The following is a 17,713-nucleotide window of genomic DNA, read 5'->3' as shown; positions in this document are numbered from 1 at the left end:
CATCTTAGGAAGATTGTTTAGTACACAAGTCAAACACCTTGGGCCAAAATATTATAGGAGGTGTTTCATAGAGTTATAAACCACTAGCTTGGGGTCTAATTTAACTCTAGTATTAGAAATAAACTTGATAACACCTTGGCTGATTTTGACTTCCAAGGTCTTGTTTTTGAGCAAGTATTTGTAAACTTGCTATAATTTCAACCCAAAAAATTCATATATGGCAAATTAAAATTCATATTGAAACCTTGACCTATCAAACTAGGGTGCTTTATAACTTGTAGAGATCACATCAAGAGAGATATTTCTCACATGTCCTCATATGCTCAAAAAAACCCTTTGTTGAGGTTGCACTTAGCCATTGTTGCATGGCATCATGTATTCCCTTCATGAACCCATGTGTTTTAAAAACCATTTTAAGTGGTCAACAAGATTTTTCTTAATCCTCCTATGAAGTCGCTGTTGGACACAGATTGTCATTGATGTCAATATGGCAATATTCGAGGAGCAGATAGAGACGAGAGAAGCAGACAGAGCCGAAGAAGAGGAGCACATAGAGCATAGGAAATTCATGAGAGATTTGTTTTACACATGCAGTGAAATTATTTTGATTCTAGAGCTGTGAAATAGTTGAACTGATAATTTTGATTTTCAAGGTACAGATCAATGGCTTCAGAACAGGAAAATGCGAGAAGACCTTCTAGCCAGGAGGCAGAAGAGAGACGGGAAAATGCCTCTGATAACTTGGAATCTGCAAAATGGATGGCACATGTTGCCAAAGATGCCAGCACCGAGTCTGCCTCTTCTGCACTGGGTAGTATCAAGGAGGGCACCATGTCGGCCTTCAAGGGCCTCCAAGAAAAAATCGAGAATGCCAAGGATTCTGTCACGGACAAGACACAGGAAGTCAAGGACACCACTGTGGACAAAACACGAGAGACTAAAGATTCTGTAGCAGACAAGACGAGAGAAACTACAGATACAACTGTGAATAAAGCGCGCGAGTATAAGGATTCTGCTGCGCAGAAAGCTGAGGAAACCAAAGATGCAGCTATGGAGAAAGCATCGGGCAGCAGCGGAAACGGGTGGTCGAGAGTCGTTAGATCTCCACGTGGCAAATCCAACGGCTATCGCATAGGAAAGTCACGCGGAGGTTAACGGCCAGGGGACAGGTGGTTTCGCGGGCGGGCGGTATTCCCCGCATCGCCTACGGAGCAATGGTGGTATCCGTATATGACTGCGCGATCCAGTTGTTTCGCGACACGTGGCGGACAAAAACCACCGCCCCCGCGGGTTAACGCGGGCGCAAGTCGCGCGATCAGGGCTTGCGACTACCGTTAGATTTCGCGATGGACGCGATCAACGGTGGGAAAGAGAACGACGTTTAACGCACGTGAAGAAAGCAACCGAGACCGTCGGATCGCGATGCGATGATCGAACGGTGCGGGTTCAATCGCACGGGTTTCCATTTATATGGTTTCCGTGAAGTAATAAGTCTGTGAATAATGATTGGAAAAATGAACGCTGTTACGGTGTAACGTGTAACAATGATTTCTTTGAGTTTCTTCCCTTTGGACTTCTCTTATGAATTTGTATCCATGGAGCATCAGTAAACTCGAACAACTCAGAGGAAGCCACAACGACTGTGGAGGGAAACCGAAGGACCAAGCGAGGCAGAGGAATCTATAGCGACCAAGGAGGAAACCAAAAAGGCGGTGGAAAGTGGAAACGATCAGTCAGAGGTGCCTGAAACATATAAAAATAGAAGCACAAGGTGAAGTAACGCGAAGGTATGCATAATCTGTTAGAGAGGAAGCCGAAGAATAGGCAAGAGGCAGGAGAGACCAGAGAAGCAGGAGAACTGGAGAAAGGCAGAAGCTCAGCAGGGTTGGGTGCAGAAAGCTGCAGCAAAACAGTTGATACTAAGATTGGGTTGGAGCCCAAGAGGTTGGAGCCTCAGAACTGAACAGGACTAAAGTCATTAGGAGTAGGTGCTCCTAAGTGCAGAACCACTGCTAAACAGAGTTGGTGCTCTGGAGGTTGGAGCCTCACTGAAGTCCAAGTTGGAGCTTGGCAACTATTCACAGTGAGATATATACTTATATTGTATTTATTTCATTATACTGTCTTGAGTTTTAATAAAAGAATTTATTCTAGCTGCTGGTTTCTGTGTTCTATGTATACATATACATATCTATATATGCTTTGGCAATCACTAGAATAAAAAAATAATAAGAAACACTGATTCACCCCCCTCTCAGTATTTCCAACAATTGGTATCAGAGCCGGCTTCTTCATACTAGCCTGATAGGCTGAAGAAGGATCTGCAGCCATGATGAGAAATCACGAAGCATCAGGAAGACCTCCTTTGTTCGATGGCACTAACTTTGGTTTCTGGAAGAAAAGAATGACCTACTACTTAATGTCCCTTAGACCTGAAGTCTGGAATTTTGTTCAAAATGAATACAAAACTACTTCCACTCTTCCAACAAACCAAGAAGAGAGGAAAGCCTACATCGCAAATGCAAAGGCCATGAACTCCATCACTAGTGGAATCACTGATTCCGAGTTTACAAAAATCATGCACTGTACCTCTGCCAAAGAAATGTGGGAAAAGCTAGTTGGCCTGTATGATGGAGACTCAAAAGTAAAAAAGGCAAAGCTTCAAACTCACAGAAGACAATTTGAAAGTTTGAGGATGGAAGATGAAGAAGATATTGCAACATACCTCCTCCGAGTAGCTGAAGTGGTAAATTCCCTGAAAGGATTGGACGAGAAAGTTGAAGAAAGTACCATTGTTCAAAAGGTATTAAGGTCTCTTCCAGACAGGTTTGACTCCAAAATAAGCACTATAGAAGAAGCAAAGGATCTAGATACCCTCAAAATGGATGAACTCCATGGAATTCTCATTGCCTATGAAATGAGGAAAGGTGGCCCAAGCTCCAAAGATGCAGCATTCAAGGCCTCAAAGTCAAAGAAGGGGAAAGAAAGGAATGACTGTAGTGATGAGTCAGATGTGGAATCCGAATTGGCTAAATTTGTACGAAAGCTGAAGAGAGGATCTAAGCTTAAAGGCAAGTACCCTCTTATCTATTTTAAATGTGGAAAAATAGGTCATTATGCAGAAAAATGTCCTCATAAACATGACAGTGATGATGAAGGAAATTCTAAAAGAATGGCACATAAAAAGAAAGGGTTCAATAAGAAAAACTTCTTCTCCAAGCAAGATGAGTCTGATGAGGATGAGTTTATGATCATCAAAAGGAAATCAGACGAGGAAAGCGATCATGATGAAAGCCAAGAAGAATTATTCATGGCACTCGCAGATGATGATGACTCAAGGCTGGAAGGAAATGTAGATGAACTGTTAATAAGTGCCATTGAAGAAAATGAGAAACTACGGAACAAAATCATTTCTCTCAAAGTGAAAAACGAGGAAATAAGAAGGAGAGAAGATCTCTTGGAAGCAAAGCTTAAAGAAAAGGAAGAGACTTGTGAAGAACGCGAGACCGAAATAGTGTCTCTGAGAAAGGAGTTGGAGCAAATTAAAAAGGGCTATAAAAGCTCTCAAATACTTGAGACTATTCTGAAAAATCAAAAACTTCAATATGACAAGTCTGGAATAGGTTTCAAAAGAGAATCCTCAAGCACTAAGAATAATGCGAAAAGCTATGTTGATGCACTTTCCTGCAATCCAAAAGATGAAAAAGTATGTTATCAAAAGTGCATCCCAGATCCCAAGAATGAAGAGAGAGTTGCTCCAAAGAAGAATGTGGAGTCGAATCATGGACACTATAGCAAATACAAACCTATACTCCACTAAAGGCCCATCGCAAATCCGAAGAACGAGGGAGGAGTAATTCCCAGGATGGAAATCGACTCAAATCGTGATTGCTTCAACAAGTACAAAACCATCTTTCTTGGACACTGCTTTCACTGTAAAAACTTCGGTCATCAAGCTAGACATTGTATGGCTCACAGAAGTGAAAAGACAAAGCTAAAGGATAGAATAATCAACTCATATGCCCCCAAAAGGCAGGGACAAATCAAAACCTTTAATTCATTTGATCCCTTGACCAAATTTGATCTGATTTTCTCTTTCTGCTACAATAATGGACACTATGAACAAGACTGCCCACTCAAAGGAAGAAAGACGAGTAGCAAGAACTCCAACATGGACAAATGCGGCCTGGCTCTATATGCTCAAAATAATGGAAACCAGTGGTTTATAGATAGTGGGTGCTCCAGACACATGACAGGAGACAGAAGGAAGTTTGTCTCACTGAGCAAAAAGGAATGGAATGTGTCCTTTGGAAGCGGATCTGGCAGAATTGCAGGAAAAGGAACAGTTACTCTGATCAATGGAAAAGGAAAAGCTCAAGATGCTCTGCTGGTTGATGGACTCAAACACAACCTCTTGAGTGTCAGCCAAATTTGTGATCAAGGACATAAGGTTGTTTTCAGCACCAAAGACTGTGAAATAAGGAACTTTGCCTTAGGGAAACTTGTGGCAAAAGGGGTGAGGACACTAGACACCATTTAAATTCTGAACAAGATTCAAGAAAATAAATGCTACCTGAGTTAGACTGATGAGAGTTGGCCGTGGCACAAGCGACTTGGACATACAAGCTTCAAAAATCTGATCAATATCAGCAAGATCAAAGTTGTACGAGACATCCCAAGGCTGTTCAAACCAAATCAAGCAATATGTGGTCCATGTCAACATGGAAAGCATACCAGAATCAGCCATAAGACAAAGGAACACTCTACATCGAAGCCCTTAGAGATCATCCATGCTGTTGTATGTGGGCCAACTAGAAATCAAGCACTCCAAGGAGAAAGGTACTTTGTGTTATTTGTTGATGATTATACTAGAATGATGTGGATATATTTCATAAAGTATAAATCTGAAACTTTTGAGTGTTTCAAGAATCTAAAAGCCCTTGTAGAAAATGAAAAAGATTCAAAAATTAAGTGTCTCAGAATAGACAAAGGAGGAGAATTCACATCAAACGAGTTTAGTGAGTTCTGTAATATTCATGGAATTAAAAGGGAATTCTCGGCGGCCAGAACACCTTAGCAAAATGGGGTAGTTGAAAGAAGAAACCAAACAGTGCAAGAAATGGTAAGAACTATGCTATTAGCAGCAGACTTACAACCTAGATTCTGGAGAGAAGCAGTAGGGATAGCTGTCTACACACTGAATCGAACTCAATTAAGACCAAATTGTTATAAAACTCCTTATGAGCTATGGAAAGGAAGACCTGCTTCGGTGAAGTACTTCAAGATCTTTGGAAGCAATAAAAATAAATGATGGTTCACTAGGAAAGTTTGATTCTCGGGTTGATGAAGGGATATTTCTTGGATACTCTACACGGAGCAAGGCTTACAAGTGCTACAATTATCAACTAAAGAAAATAGTGGAAAGCATTGATGTAAAGGTTGATGAAGATCTTCCAGTAAAGGGAATTGAAGAACATGAAAATGACTCTCTCGTTGAATAAGAAGAACCTAAAGAAGAAGAAATAAATGAGGAAGAAGAAGAAGAAGAATAGGAAAGAGAACCACCTAATACCCCTTCTAAGACGAAGTATGTCCAAAGACACCATCCAGAAGAGCAAATCATTGGCGATAAAGATGAAGGCGTGCAGACCTAAAGAAGGATAACAATTACACCCAAGAGCAAAGTCATTGCCCTCCTATCTATGATAGAACCAGAAACATTTGCAGAAGAAAGTAAGGATCCTCATTGGGTAAAAGCCATGGAAGAAGAAATGACCCAAATTGAGAAGAACAAGACATGGGAGCTGGTACCTCGTCCAAAGGACAAAAACATAATAGGAACCAAATAGGTGTTCAAAAATAAAATGAATGAGGAAGGACAGGTTATCAGAAACAAGGCAAGACTTGTCTGCAAAGGCTATTCACAAATTGAAGTAATTGACTTTGAAGAGACATTTGCACCAGTGGCCCGTATGGAAGCTATTAGGATGTTCTTGGCATTTTCTTGCTCAAAAGGATTCAAAATCTATCAAATGGACGTGAAATCAACATTTCTAAATGGGGAACTCAAGGAGGAAGTCTACATGGAGCAGCCAGAAGGTTTTGATCTAACAGCAGGAAAGGACTTAGTTTGTAAGTTGAAAAAGGCTTTATATGGGTTGAAAAAAGCTCCTAGAGCTTGGTATGTAAGACTGGATCACTATCTACAACAACAAGGCTTCAAAAAGGGAGTGGCTGGAAGCAATCTATACATAAAGACAGATCAAGGTAAGTTACTAGTTGCTCTTGTTTATGTCGATGATCTGATTTTTGCTAGTAATAATGATGAAATGAGCCATGAATTTTCTCAAAACATGTCAAAAGAGTTTGAGATGTCAACGATAGGAGAGCTATCCCACTTCCTTGGACTTCAAATATCTCAAACTAGAGCAAGATTGTGTATATCTCAAACCAAATATCTAAAAGACATGCTCAAAAAATATGGAATGGAGGATTGTGCACCCATGAGCACACCTATGACCACAAATTGCAAACTGAGCAAAGATGATGACTCCCCTCTAGTAGATGCAACTCATTACAGGTCAATGATTGGAGCCCTTCTATACTTAACAGCTACACGACCAGACATAATGCAAGCAGTAGGAATGGTGGGAAGATTTCAATCTGCTCCCAAACAATCCCATTTATTAGCTGTAAAAAGAATTCTCAGATATCTGAAGGGAACTTCTGATTTCGGTCTTTGGTGCCCAAAGGACTCAACACTGACTGTAACTGCATACACCGATGCTGATTGGGCTGGAAGTATAGATGATCGGAAAAGCACTAGTGGAAATGCATTCTTCCTAGGACACTGTTTGGTATCCTGGCTCAGCAAAAAACAGTCATCCATATCATTATCCACAGCCGAAGCTAAGTATATTGCTGCAGCAGACTGTTGTTCTCAGATACTATGGATGAAGGAAGCTCTAAAAGATCTTAACATATGTATAGATCAACCAATTTCCATCTATTGTGACAACACAAGTGCTATCAGTCTCAGCAAAAATCCTGTGATGCACTCAAGAACCAAACACATACCAATCAAGTATCATTTCCTCCGTGAAAAAGTAGCTGAACAAAACATCGTCCTGGAATATATCAGTACTAAGGAGTAGATAGTTGATATTTTCACAAAACCTCTTCCTCGAGAAGCATTCAAACATCTGTGTCAAAAGATGGGGGTTATTTCTTTATCATCACTCAAGTTCATTCATAAAGATGTAGCAGGACAGGGGGAGTCCATATGCATCCCTTTGCCATTGATGTCAAAGGGGTAGAAAGCAGAAGAATATTGCCATCAATAAAAAAGGGGGAGATTGTTGGACACAGATTGTCATTGATGTCAATATGGCAATATTCGAGGAGCAGATAGAGATGAGAGAAGCAGACAGAGCCGAAGAAGAGGAGCACACAGAGCATAGGAAATTCATGAGAGATTTGTTTTACACATACAATGAAATTATTTTGATTCTAGAGCTGTGAAATAGTTGAACTGACAATTTTGATTTTCAAGGTACAGATCAATGGCTTCAGAACAGGAAAACACGAGAAGACCTTCTGGCCAGGAGGTAGAAGAGAGACGAGAAAATGCCTCTGATAACTTGGAATCTGCAAAATGGATGGCACATGTTGCCAAAGATGCCATCACCGAGTCTGCCTCTTCTGCACTGGGTAGTATCAAGGAGGGCACCATGTCGGCCTTCAAGGGCCTCCAAGAAAAAATCGAGAATGCCAAGGATTTTGTCACGGACAAGACACAGGAAGTCAAGGACACCACTGTGGACAAAACACGAGAGACTAAAGACTCTGTAGCAGACAAGACGAGAGAAACTACAGATACAATTGTGAATAAAGCGCGTGAGTATAAGGATTCTGCTGCGCAGAAAGCTGAGGAAACCGAAGATGCAGCTATGGAGAAATCATCGGGCAACAACGGAAACGGTGGTCGAGAGTCGTTAGATCTCCATGTGGCAAATCCAACGGCTATTGCACAGGAAAGTCGCGCGGAGGTTAATGGCCGGGGGACAGGCGGTTTCGCGGGCAGGCGGTATTCCCCGCACCGCCTATGGAGCAACGACGGTATCTGTATATGACTGCGTGATCCAGTTGTTTCACGACACATGGCGGACAAAAACCACCGCCCCCGCGGGTTAACGCGCGTGCAAGTCGCGCGATCGGGGCTTGCGACTACCGTTAGATTTCGTGATGGACGTGATCAACGGTGGGAAAGAGAACGACGTTTAACGCGCGTGAAGAAAGCAACAGAGACCGTCGGATAACGATGCGATGATCGAACGGTGTGGGTTCAATTGCACGGGTTTCCATTTATATGGTTTCCGTGAAGTAATAAGTCTATGAATAATGATTGGAAAAATGAATGCTATTACGGTGTAACGTGTAACAATGATTTCTCTGAGTTTCTTCCCTTTGGACTTCTATTATGAATTTACGTATCCATGGAGTATTAGTAAACTCGAACAGCTAAGAGGAAGCCACAACGACTGTGGAGGGAAACCGAAGGATCAAGCGAGGCAGAGGAATCTACAACGACCAAGGAGGAAACCAAAAAGGCAGTGGAAAGTGGAAACGATCAGTCAGAGGTGCCTAAAACATATAAAAATAGAAGCACAAGGTGAAGTAACGCGAAGGTATGCATAATCTGTAAGAGAGGAAGCCGAAGAACAGGCAAGAGGCAAGAGAGACTAGAGAAGCAGGAGAACTGGAGAAAGGCAGAAGCTCAGCAGGGTTGGGTGCAGAAAACTGCAACAAAACAGTTGATACTAAGATTGGGTTGGAGCCTCAGAACTGAACAGGACTAAAGTCATTAGGGGTAGGTGCTCCTAAGTGCAGAACCACTGCTAAGCAGAGTTGGTGCTCTGGAGGTTGGAGCCTCACTGAAGTCCAAGTTGGAGCTTGGCAACTATTCATAGTTAGATATATACTTATATTGTATTTATTTCATTATACTGTCTTGAGTTTTAATAAAAGAATTTATTCCAGCTGCTAGTTTCTGTGTCTGTGTATACATATACATATCTATATATGATTTGGCAATCGCTAGAATAAAAAAATAATAAGAAATACTGATTCACCCCCCTCTCAATATTTCCAACAGTGGCTTGACCTAAAGCAATGTATATGGTAGATATGTTTTTTTTAGCCTCCTTGTTGGAAAGATATTTGAAGAAGGCTTTAGGGTCATATTCCAAGTTCAACAAGTGTATTTGTGATTGCCATTGAATCCACTCAGCTAAGTGGATATGAACCATCCAAACCAAATGGCATAGCTTAGGAAGTCGAGTTTGTTATCCTTCATAACTTGAGTTCCATTGTGAATTTTGCATTACCTCTTCCAATTCATTATACATTGCACACTATTATTCTAAATCCCATAATGTGCTTTCCATAGCCCTACATAAAAACCACAAATATTTCCACTAGATTATCTACCCATTCTCTCTTGGGGGTTTAGGTGTTAGGATCCATGCAATTTTGATGTCGGCGAGACAATTTGGGCTTAAAAAATGGTAGACATTCATGATATATATGGTTATATGCATGCACATTTTTTGAGCTTTCTATGAGATTGAGAATCAAATTGACTCATAATATCATCAAGTAGTAGTGTTAACCACATACATTGACCTTCCCTAGTGAGAATTAAAGTAGAAGGAACATCTTTTTGATGACATGTCTCCCTTATGTTGTTGGTAAAACACTTAGTGACTTCCAAAAATTGTCCAAGTGAACCTTAAATTTGCAAAGTCACAACAACAATATAATTTAAGGTCATCATACGTTCCAAACATTGAGAGAAATTTAACATTCTTTTTCCCCACATCACAAAAGCATAGGGAAAAACCCATTGCATTCTTTGTATTCCACCATATCAAAGTCTCATTTACCAACCAGGGGGCATTAGAGAGTGTGTTAGTGATGTAATGCGAAAAAGACTTCTCTTTTCCTTGTGTCATTGAGAGTGTATATGTTGGCTAGACCCATCAATGAGCTATTTAAGTTATGCAAGATTCTAATAATGTTCCATTAGATCTATCCTCCACTCAACCATAACACTAACAAGCTAAGGGTAGACCAACATGGCAACACTATTTCCCTCAAAATGATTAGAATACACACACTTCACTTTGACCAAATCAAAGATAAGGCCATACACAACAAAATCCCACAATTTTGATTTCTTACACCACAATATGGGCCACCTATGCACTGAAGCCAATCTTTAGAGAACAATATGTTTATGGCAATTTCATTTAAGTCGTAGTCATTTCATGTTGTCACTTTCATTAATAACGAGTGACGTCAGGTATCTCAGTGTCATTATCCCCAATGTCATTGAAAGTACCAAAAACGTTGTTTGTATTTATAGGTTTGTGGAATCAACAATGGTAAATTCTTGAGGTCACTTTGACCAAACCGTTGATGTTTTTGAGTGATGGGTATGCCATAATGACCTTGAAATATCTTATATTAGAAAGACTACAACTTGACAAGCTAATATGGTTGCTAAGAACACAGTAAGACTAACAATACTGTTGTTAAGGTACTTAAGGATCACAATGATTCAAGAGAATCACCTGTAAGTCCATATTTTTTTTTAATATTAGAGGACATAGGGTTAAACAAATTATTTGAAATTAAATCATTTACTACCATTTTTGATATGTAAGAACTTGAGAAGGATAAATAAATGCTGAATAGAATATGGATATGCCACTATAGTAAGATAGTGTGTAACTTCACATACATGAAAATCGCAAGTCAAAGATGATTCACAAAGAACAACACCAAAACTATAGGTGGTGTTACTATTAGAGTGAGGGAGGATGTTATCACATCAACTATATGGCTTTGACTCCAACGCTGGTTTCCAAATTGACAAATCTATTGGTGCATATATTGTATTATAAACCATATTTATCTTATGATAGTTATGCGTGTCAAATCATTCATAATGCACATCATCAAGGATAATGATCCAAAAAGGGTTTAAGTCTCTACAAGTTTTTTTTTGAAATATATATATATATATATATATATAATTAAATAAATTATAAATTTTTAATAGATGTTTAGGAAAATAATTATTATCTAATTAATACTAAATTAAGCATAAGATGATTTTGGTTAGGAATTTTGAGGTAGTTGGAATAAACCCCTCACAATTTACAATGCTTTGTTTTTTTGTATTTATTGTCATGCTTTGAACACAACCGAAGGTTGGATACAATTATTGATCAAACCTTTTTCTTTTATGTTCAATCTCGTGAGATATTTCCTTGAGCTCTCTTTGTTTGAAACACATTCAATAGTGATATTAACACATACACTTGTGATTTAGAAATTGTGCATTAATTTGAAACACATTTCCAACATAAGGGTAATTAATATAGTAAGATTAATTGTAATATTGCAAAATATTGATTGTTATGGAAATAAGCATTAATTTGAAACAAATTTCAACATAAGGGTAGTCATTATAGTAATATTAATTGTAATATTACAAAAGATTGATTGTAATATCACAAATAACGACTACAAGCCATACATGTTCCACAAGTCATGTCACATAAATTGTTAGCAATGTTAATACAATAGTTTCGAAGAATGCTATAGCACCAACCTTAGAACTTATGTCTTATAATCAACTTTTGGTCTGAGAAAGAGTTTGGTGTGGTTAATTCTTTATAAACTTTTTTCATCTCACACTTGTTATGTATGTGGGATTATCCACAACATGCACGCATGCCTGCGTGCGTGCTCACGCACACTAAACTATGATGTTGATAGACACATATAATCAATATAGAAAATGAGTGTTAGTATGTAATGAAATCCCTATACATGGAAGTGCCACTAGTGCAAGATACCTATAAAACCACATAGATAACAACTGCATGACAAAGATGCCCCATGGGACATGACATCATGTACAAAATTCAAACATAGGGATATTCTACTATAACAAAAGAACATGTGACATCACATAGATAATGACTACAAGCCAAATATGTCCCATAAGACATGCCACAAAATCTATAAGTGTTGTTAGTTCTTGAGTGAAAATTGCCTACAATATTACTATTGAAGTGAGGGAGAATGCTATCACATCAACATGAAGGCTTGCATCTTATCGACAAAGCTTTTAGTGTAGGTGATGCCCCATAAGCCATCTTTGGTTTATAATTAAGCTTTCATATTGACAAATTTTTTGATGTAGGCAATGCATTTTATGCCTTTACATCTTATAATCGCTATGTATGTGCGATCATGTTGTCACATTAACCCAGGGACTTGCACTCTATTAGTAAAGCTTTGGTGTGGTTAGTGCTCCATAACTAATTTTTGTCTCATGATTATGTTTTTACATGAACACATTTTTGTGTGGGTAATGTCCTCAAAAATCATTTGTATTTCACAATTGTATGTGAGATTATTCATGACACACACATTCAATAATGATGCTGACACACATATGCCTAATTTAGAAGAAAAGTATTAAAGTGGAATGAAATACCAACATAAGTGCTCCAATGCCAACTTTGGATTGGTAAAGCTTTTAGTATATGTAAATACATATACATCATCTTATTCTAATGTATTTATAATTATTCACATTTTTTTTAGAAGACATGAGGGTCCACCTAGAACCAACCCGATGGATTGACAATACTTTGACATGGACAATACCTTATAGCCATATTTTTTTTAGAATTGTTATGTATGTAAAATTTATTCACATCACACACCCAACGATGATATCAACACTCACCCACAATTAAAGAGGAATATTAATATGGAATACAATCTTAACATAGGAAATTGTTGTTGTAACAAGATATTTCACAACATTACATAAATTACAACTACAATCCAAAGACAATGCACAAGGCATGGCTTCGAAACCACTACAAATGTTAATATTAGAGAATAACATTTTGGGGACTTGTAGATTGACAAAGCTTTTGGTGATTAATGTTGTAAAGACATCTTTGTTTCAAAATTGCTATATGTACGTGTTGGAACTAAATTATATATGTATGTTTGTCATCTTTGTTTCTCATATTGTATATGCTTAGTGTGTGCTTAATTTTATTATCCAAAATGAACTTCTAAAAATATTAATTTTGATAGATTTGACATCAATAGTTCATGGATACATTAATTGTCTGATCCATGAAACCTTTTTTGACATGGATGAGGATGCACCCATAGAAAAAAACTATGATGATATTAATGCACACAAATCCCTTATACAGAAACTCATAGAGACAAGTTTTTATTTCCAATTTTGATATTGGTCAACTTGAAGGTAATGGAAAATTTATCAAACATGTGTGACATAAAACCTAACATATGCAATGCGTTTCTTTATATAAATACAAGTGTTCTTCTATTTTTGGTAATTGTAATAAGGATGCAATATCCACCATTTAACACTGTAGAAATTATGGTGTATATTTGCAATTGCTCATGAAGTTTTAATCAAAATCACAAGACACAAACATACTCTATTGCTCTGCGGAAGTTAATTCACAATTTAGAACATAAGTTTCAGACATGCAATAAGAAATAACACACATGCACATAGTATTTTTCCCAGGAAAAGCAATTTGCTAAAAACCCCAATCCATGCTTGCATTAATATGATGAATAGAGATGTGTTACAATTGCTTTTCTCAACTGAGCACAACCTACAAGTGAATAACTTATCTCTCTGCTCACTAAGAAGTTCTGACCTAGACTTAGTCAATTTATGCCTTGCTTGAGCCCCTATTTGTTATGCAACCAACTCACAAAATAGAAGAAAAGAGAGATCAATGACTTCAAAATCAGCCTCTTCAAGGGGGCAACCTCCTTTACATTACACAAATGAACAATTCTTCGATGATACAAATGACAAGACCTCCTTTCTACATATAGGAGTCTAAGGGATCACAATATAATTAGAGTCGACATAACAATAATAATGTAAGGGCACAACAATAACAATAATGGGCTTCTGTGGGGCATAATAATAACAATATAGGGACAACATGGGCACAATAATAACAATAAGGGGATACACTGACAATAATAATAAGGTAATACACTAGTATTATGGGGACCTAACATGCCCCTCTCCTTCAAAAAAGTGTTGTCCTCAATGCTTGAGTAGTTATGGATGCGTATGTATAAAATTCTCATCCTTGCATGTGGAATCTTCAGCGGGTAAGTTCTTCCACTTGATGAGATACTTTGAAATTGATCGATTTCGTAGCTGTCGAGTTCTTCTTTCAATGACTACTTCAGGTTATAATATGATTTTTCCTTCCTTGTCAAGTTCTGGCAATATTGTTTGAACTGGGAGCTTGTCACCTATAACCTTCTTTAAGCATGAAACATGGAAAACTGGGTGCACTCGGGAAGATGCAGGAAGTTCCAATTTGTATGCCATAGTACTAATCTTTTGCAACACCTTGTACGGACCATAATACTTTGGTGATAATTTATTATCCTTCTTAGCTTGCTTGAGGGACATTTGTTTGTACGGTTGTAGTCGTAGAAATACCCAATCACCTACATCAAAATATCTTTCGCTACGATGTTGTTTCATTCTATTCCGCGCCAAAGTCAGGTTATCGTTTAAGAGTTGGAGAACTTTTTGTTGATGCTCGATGTGATCATTGATTGAACCTTAGAATTTTCTCTTAAATATGATGTGATGGACGGTGGATGATATCCATAAAGTTCCATAAATGGGGTCCTTTTTGCTGCAGTATGGAAGGAAGTGTTATACCATCCTTTAGCTAGAGGTAACCACTTGACCCATTGCACCTGTTTATCAAATACAAAGCAATGAAGATATCCTTCCAAACATTTGTTCACTATCTCAGTTTGCCCATAAGATTGAGGATGATAAGATGAGCAATGAGCTAACTGAGTACTGAGACAAGAAAATAATTCTGTCCAAAATTTCCAGTGAAAATAGAATCTCTGTCACTTACAATAATATTTGGGTTTCCATGTAGCTTTTGAATTGTTTCCATAAATGCAATAGCAACTATACTGGCTTTAAATGGATGAGATAATTCACAAAAGTGTGCATACTTGGTAAGTCTATCAACTATGACCATGATGACACTCTTTCCTTCGGACTTGGGTAAACCTGTGATAAAATCCATTGAAACCTCCTCCTAACGTTTACTTGGAATGGATAAAAGTGATAATAGACCTAGGATCTTAATTGTCTCAACTTTATTTTGTTGGCAAACCAAACATTCCACCACAGACTTTTGAATATCAGATTTAAGGCCATCCCTAAAAAATTCCTTCTTAACCTTGTGGTAAGTTTTTAAAAATCCTGAATGCCCTCCTAAGGGATATGTTTGCAATTCCAGAATAATATTTTGTTTGAGTTGGGAATTCTTACAGATGTATAAGCGATCTTTGTACCATAACGAATCATTTTTCCAGCTAAATGTATCATATGTACTAGGATCTTGCTGCAACTTTTGAATGAGTCCCACACTTCTTCGTCATTCTTCCATTCATGCCTTGCTTCGTTTATCCAATCTGGCTGGATAATCGAAATGGCACAAATCAATGCTTCCACATCCTCCTCCTCTCTTGAGAGTGCATCTGCAACAACATTTTTCTTCCCTTTTTTGTATATTATTTCAAAGTCATAACCCAACATCTTTGTGACCCATTTTTACTGCTCTTCTGAAGATAATCTTTGTTCTAAAAAGTATTTAATACTATCATGATCCATTTTTACCTTGAAGTGTCTTCCCATTAGGTAAGGTCGCCATTTCTTAAGTGCATGTAGTATTGCCAAAATTTCCTTCTCATAAATAGCTTTGTGTAAATACTTTCCTTTGATTGGACGACTTTCAAAAGCAATGGGTATTTCTTCTTGCATTAAAACAACACCAATTCCATTTCTTGAGGCATCACATTCCACAATAAAGGTTTTTGTGAAGTTTAACGTAGTTACCACCGGTGTTCAGCACATGGCCTCTTTAATATGTTCAAAGGCTTTCATTGCTTCTGGAGTCCAAGAAAATGCATCTTTCTTCAGTAATGTCGTTAGAGGTACTGCTATTCTCCCATAATTCTTAACAAATTTGCGATAATACCCTGTCAACCCAGGAAATCTTCGCAGATGCTTTATGGATGTGGGGATTTTCCATTCCTTAATGACTTTAATTTTTCTAGGGTCTACCTTAACACCTTCATGAGATACAATATAACCCAAATATTCCACCTCTTGTACTCCAAAGAAACATTTGGAAGTTTTTGCATATAATTGTTTCTCCTCCAATAGTTTGAGCACTCTATCAACATGTTGAACATGATCCTTCCAAGACTTTATGTAGATTGGTATATCATCAAAAAATACTAACAAAAATTTTCTAAGGGTTTGAAAATGGAGTTCATCAAACCTTGAAATGTAGAAGGTGCATTGGTAAGGCCAAAAGGCATGACCAAAAATTCATAATGACCCTCATGAGTTCTAAATGTTATTTTCAAAATGTATTCAATCTTCATTCTGATTTGATGATATCTTGAACAAAGGTCCAATGCCTTTGTGCTACTACCTCAACCACGGTTATAACTACGAAAACTTGACTAAACTGCAGAAACTTAAATTGGCAAAACTATCATTAGTAAAACTAAGCAAAGTTCTTCTTAATTCATTAAAAATAATGGAAATAGTAATAATAAACCATGTAAACATGTATGCAGGAATTTGGTCCAAAACCTAAATCATGATATCATCAAATCCATTGGAAATTGGCCCTCCAACTCCAGGATATCATGGTTTTGGCCCTCCAACTTGTCATGATTTGATGATATCTAGAATGAAGGTCCAATGCCTTTGCCAATTTCCTTATCCATAACTTAATCACAAGTGATACCCATCACTATGTTCTTCCCATCATTCATCTTGGAATACATGTCCCATGACGTTGGTCTTATATTTTTTTTACATAGAAAATCAACCAAGGGATGTTACAAACCCCTCCCCCTTGGGGGAACAACGTCCTGAGTGTTCTCTGACACCTATGACGAACAAACCACTAAAAACAAAAACATATTTCCAATGGATCCTTATAACATAGCTCGATACAGTGTTTACAATGAATATATACTACAAACCATGACCAACATATCAAACATGAAAATCATACCGCTTATTGGAGATTTATAACACAAATCAATGCGGTATTTACAACAACATTCATATCCATATACATATACCAAAAATCATTTGCTTGATCCAACAAATAATGAAGGATATAAAGCTGGCATCTGATTATCATGCTTGATTTCTCTATTCGAGAGCATGAGATGTTTTCGTTGCAATATGCATTATAGTTTTGGCTAGAATTCTCCCTCTGGTTCCACCTGCAATATAGACCAATCAATCACATGATCAACATCATGGACATTCTTCTTAAGAAATAAAACATGGAAAACATCATGGAATTTCATTGTTGGAGGTAGTGCAAGTATGTAGGCCACTAGTCCAATCCTCTCAAGGATCTCAAAAGGCCCGCAATATCGAGGTTCCAACTTGGCACATGATAGAAATCCTCAAAGAGCTCCTCTTGGGCTTGATGCGCAAGTACACATGATCCACAACCCGAAACTACTTAAATACCCTATG

At 37.9% G+C, this 17,713-nt stretch overlaps 2 protein-coding genes across 2 annotated transcripts; both read left to right on the top strand.

The window, feature by feature from the left end:
* Positions 1-583: 583 nt before the first annotated feature.
* Positions 584-1,155, top strand: LOC149229766 (uncharacterized). Its single transcript, XM_089381123.1, has one exon. The coding sequence runs from the start codon at positions 664-666 to the stop codon at positions 1,153-1,155; it is 492 nt and encodes a 163-aa protein (XP_089237249.1). The 5' UTR covers positions 584-663.
* A 6,407-nt stretch (positions 1,156-7,562) lies between these two features.
* On the top strand, positions 7,563-8,132 carry LOC149229765 (uncharacterized). Its single transcript, XM_089381122.1, has one exon. The coding sequence runs from the start codon at positions 7,563-7,565 to the stop codon at positions 8,130-8,132; it is 570 nt and encodes a 189-aa protein (XP_089237248.1).
* The last annotated feature ends 9,581 nt before the right edge of the window (positions 8,133-17,713 follow it).

The sequence above is a fragment of the Pinus tabuliformis genome, chromosome J, assembly GCF_031772625.1.
Source record: "Pinus tabuliformis cultivar Carrire ecotype Pingquan chromosome J, CPIR1, whole genome shotgun sequence".
Classification (NCBI taxonomy): domain Eukaryota; kingdom Viridiplantae; phylum Streptophyta; class Pinopsida; order Pinales; family Pinaceae; genus Pinus; species Pinus tabuliformis.
This window is presented reverse-complemented; position numbering and strand designations above follow the sequence as displayed.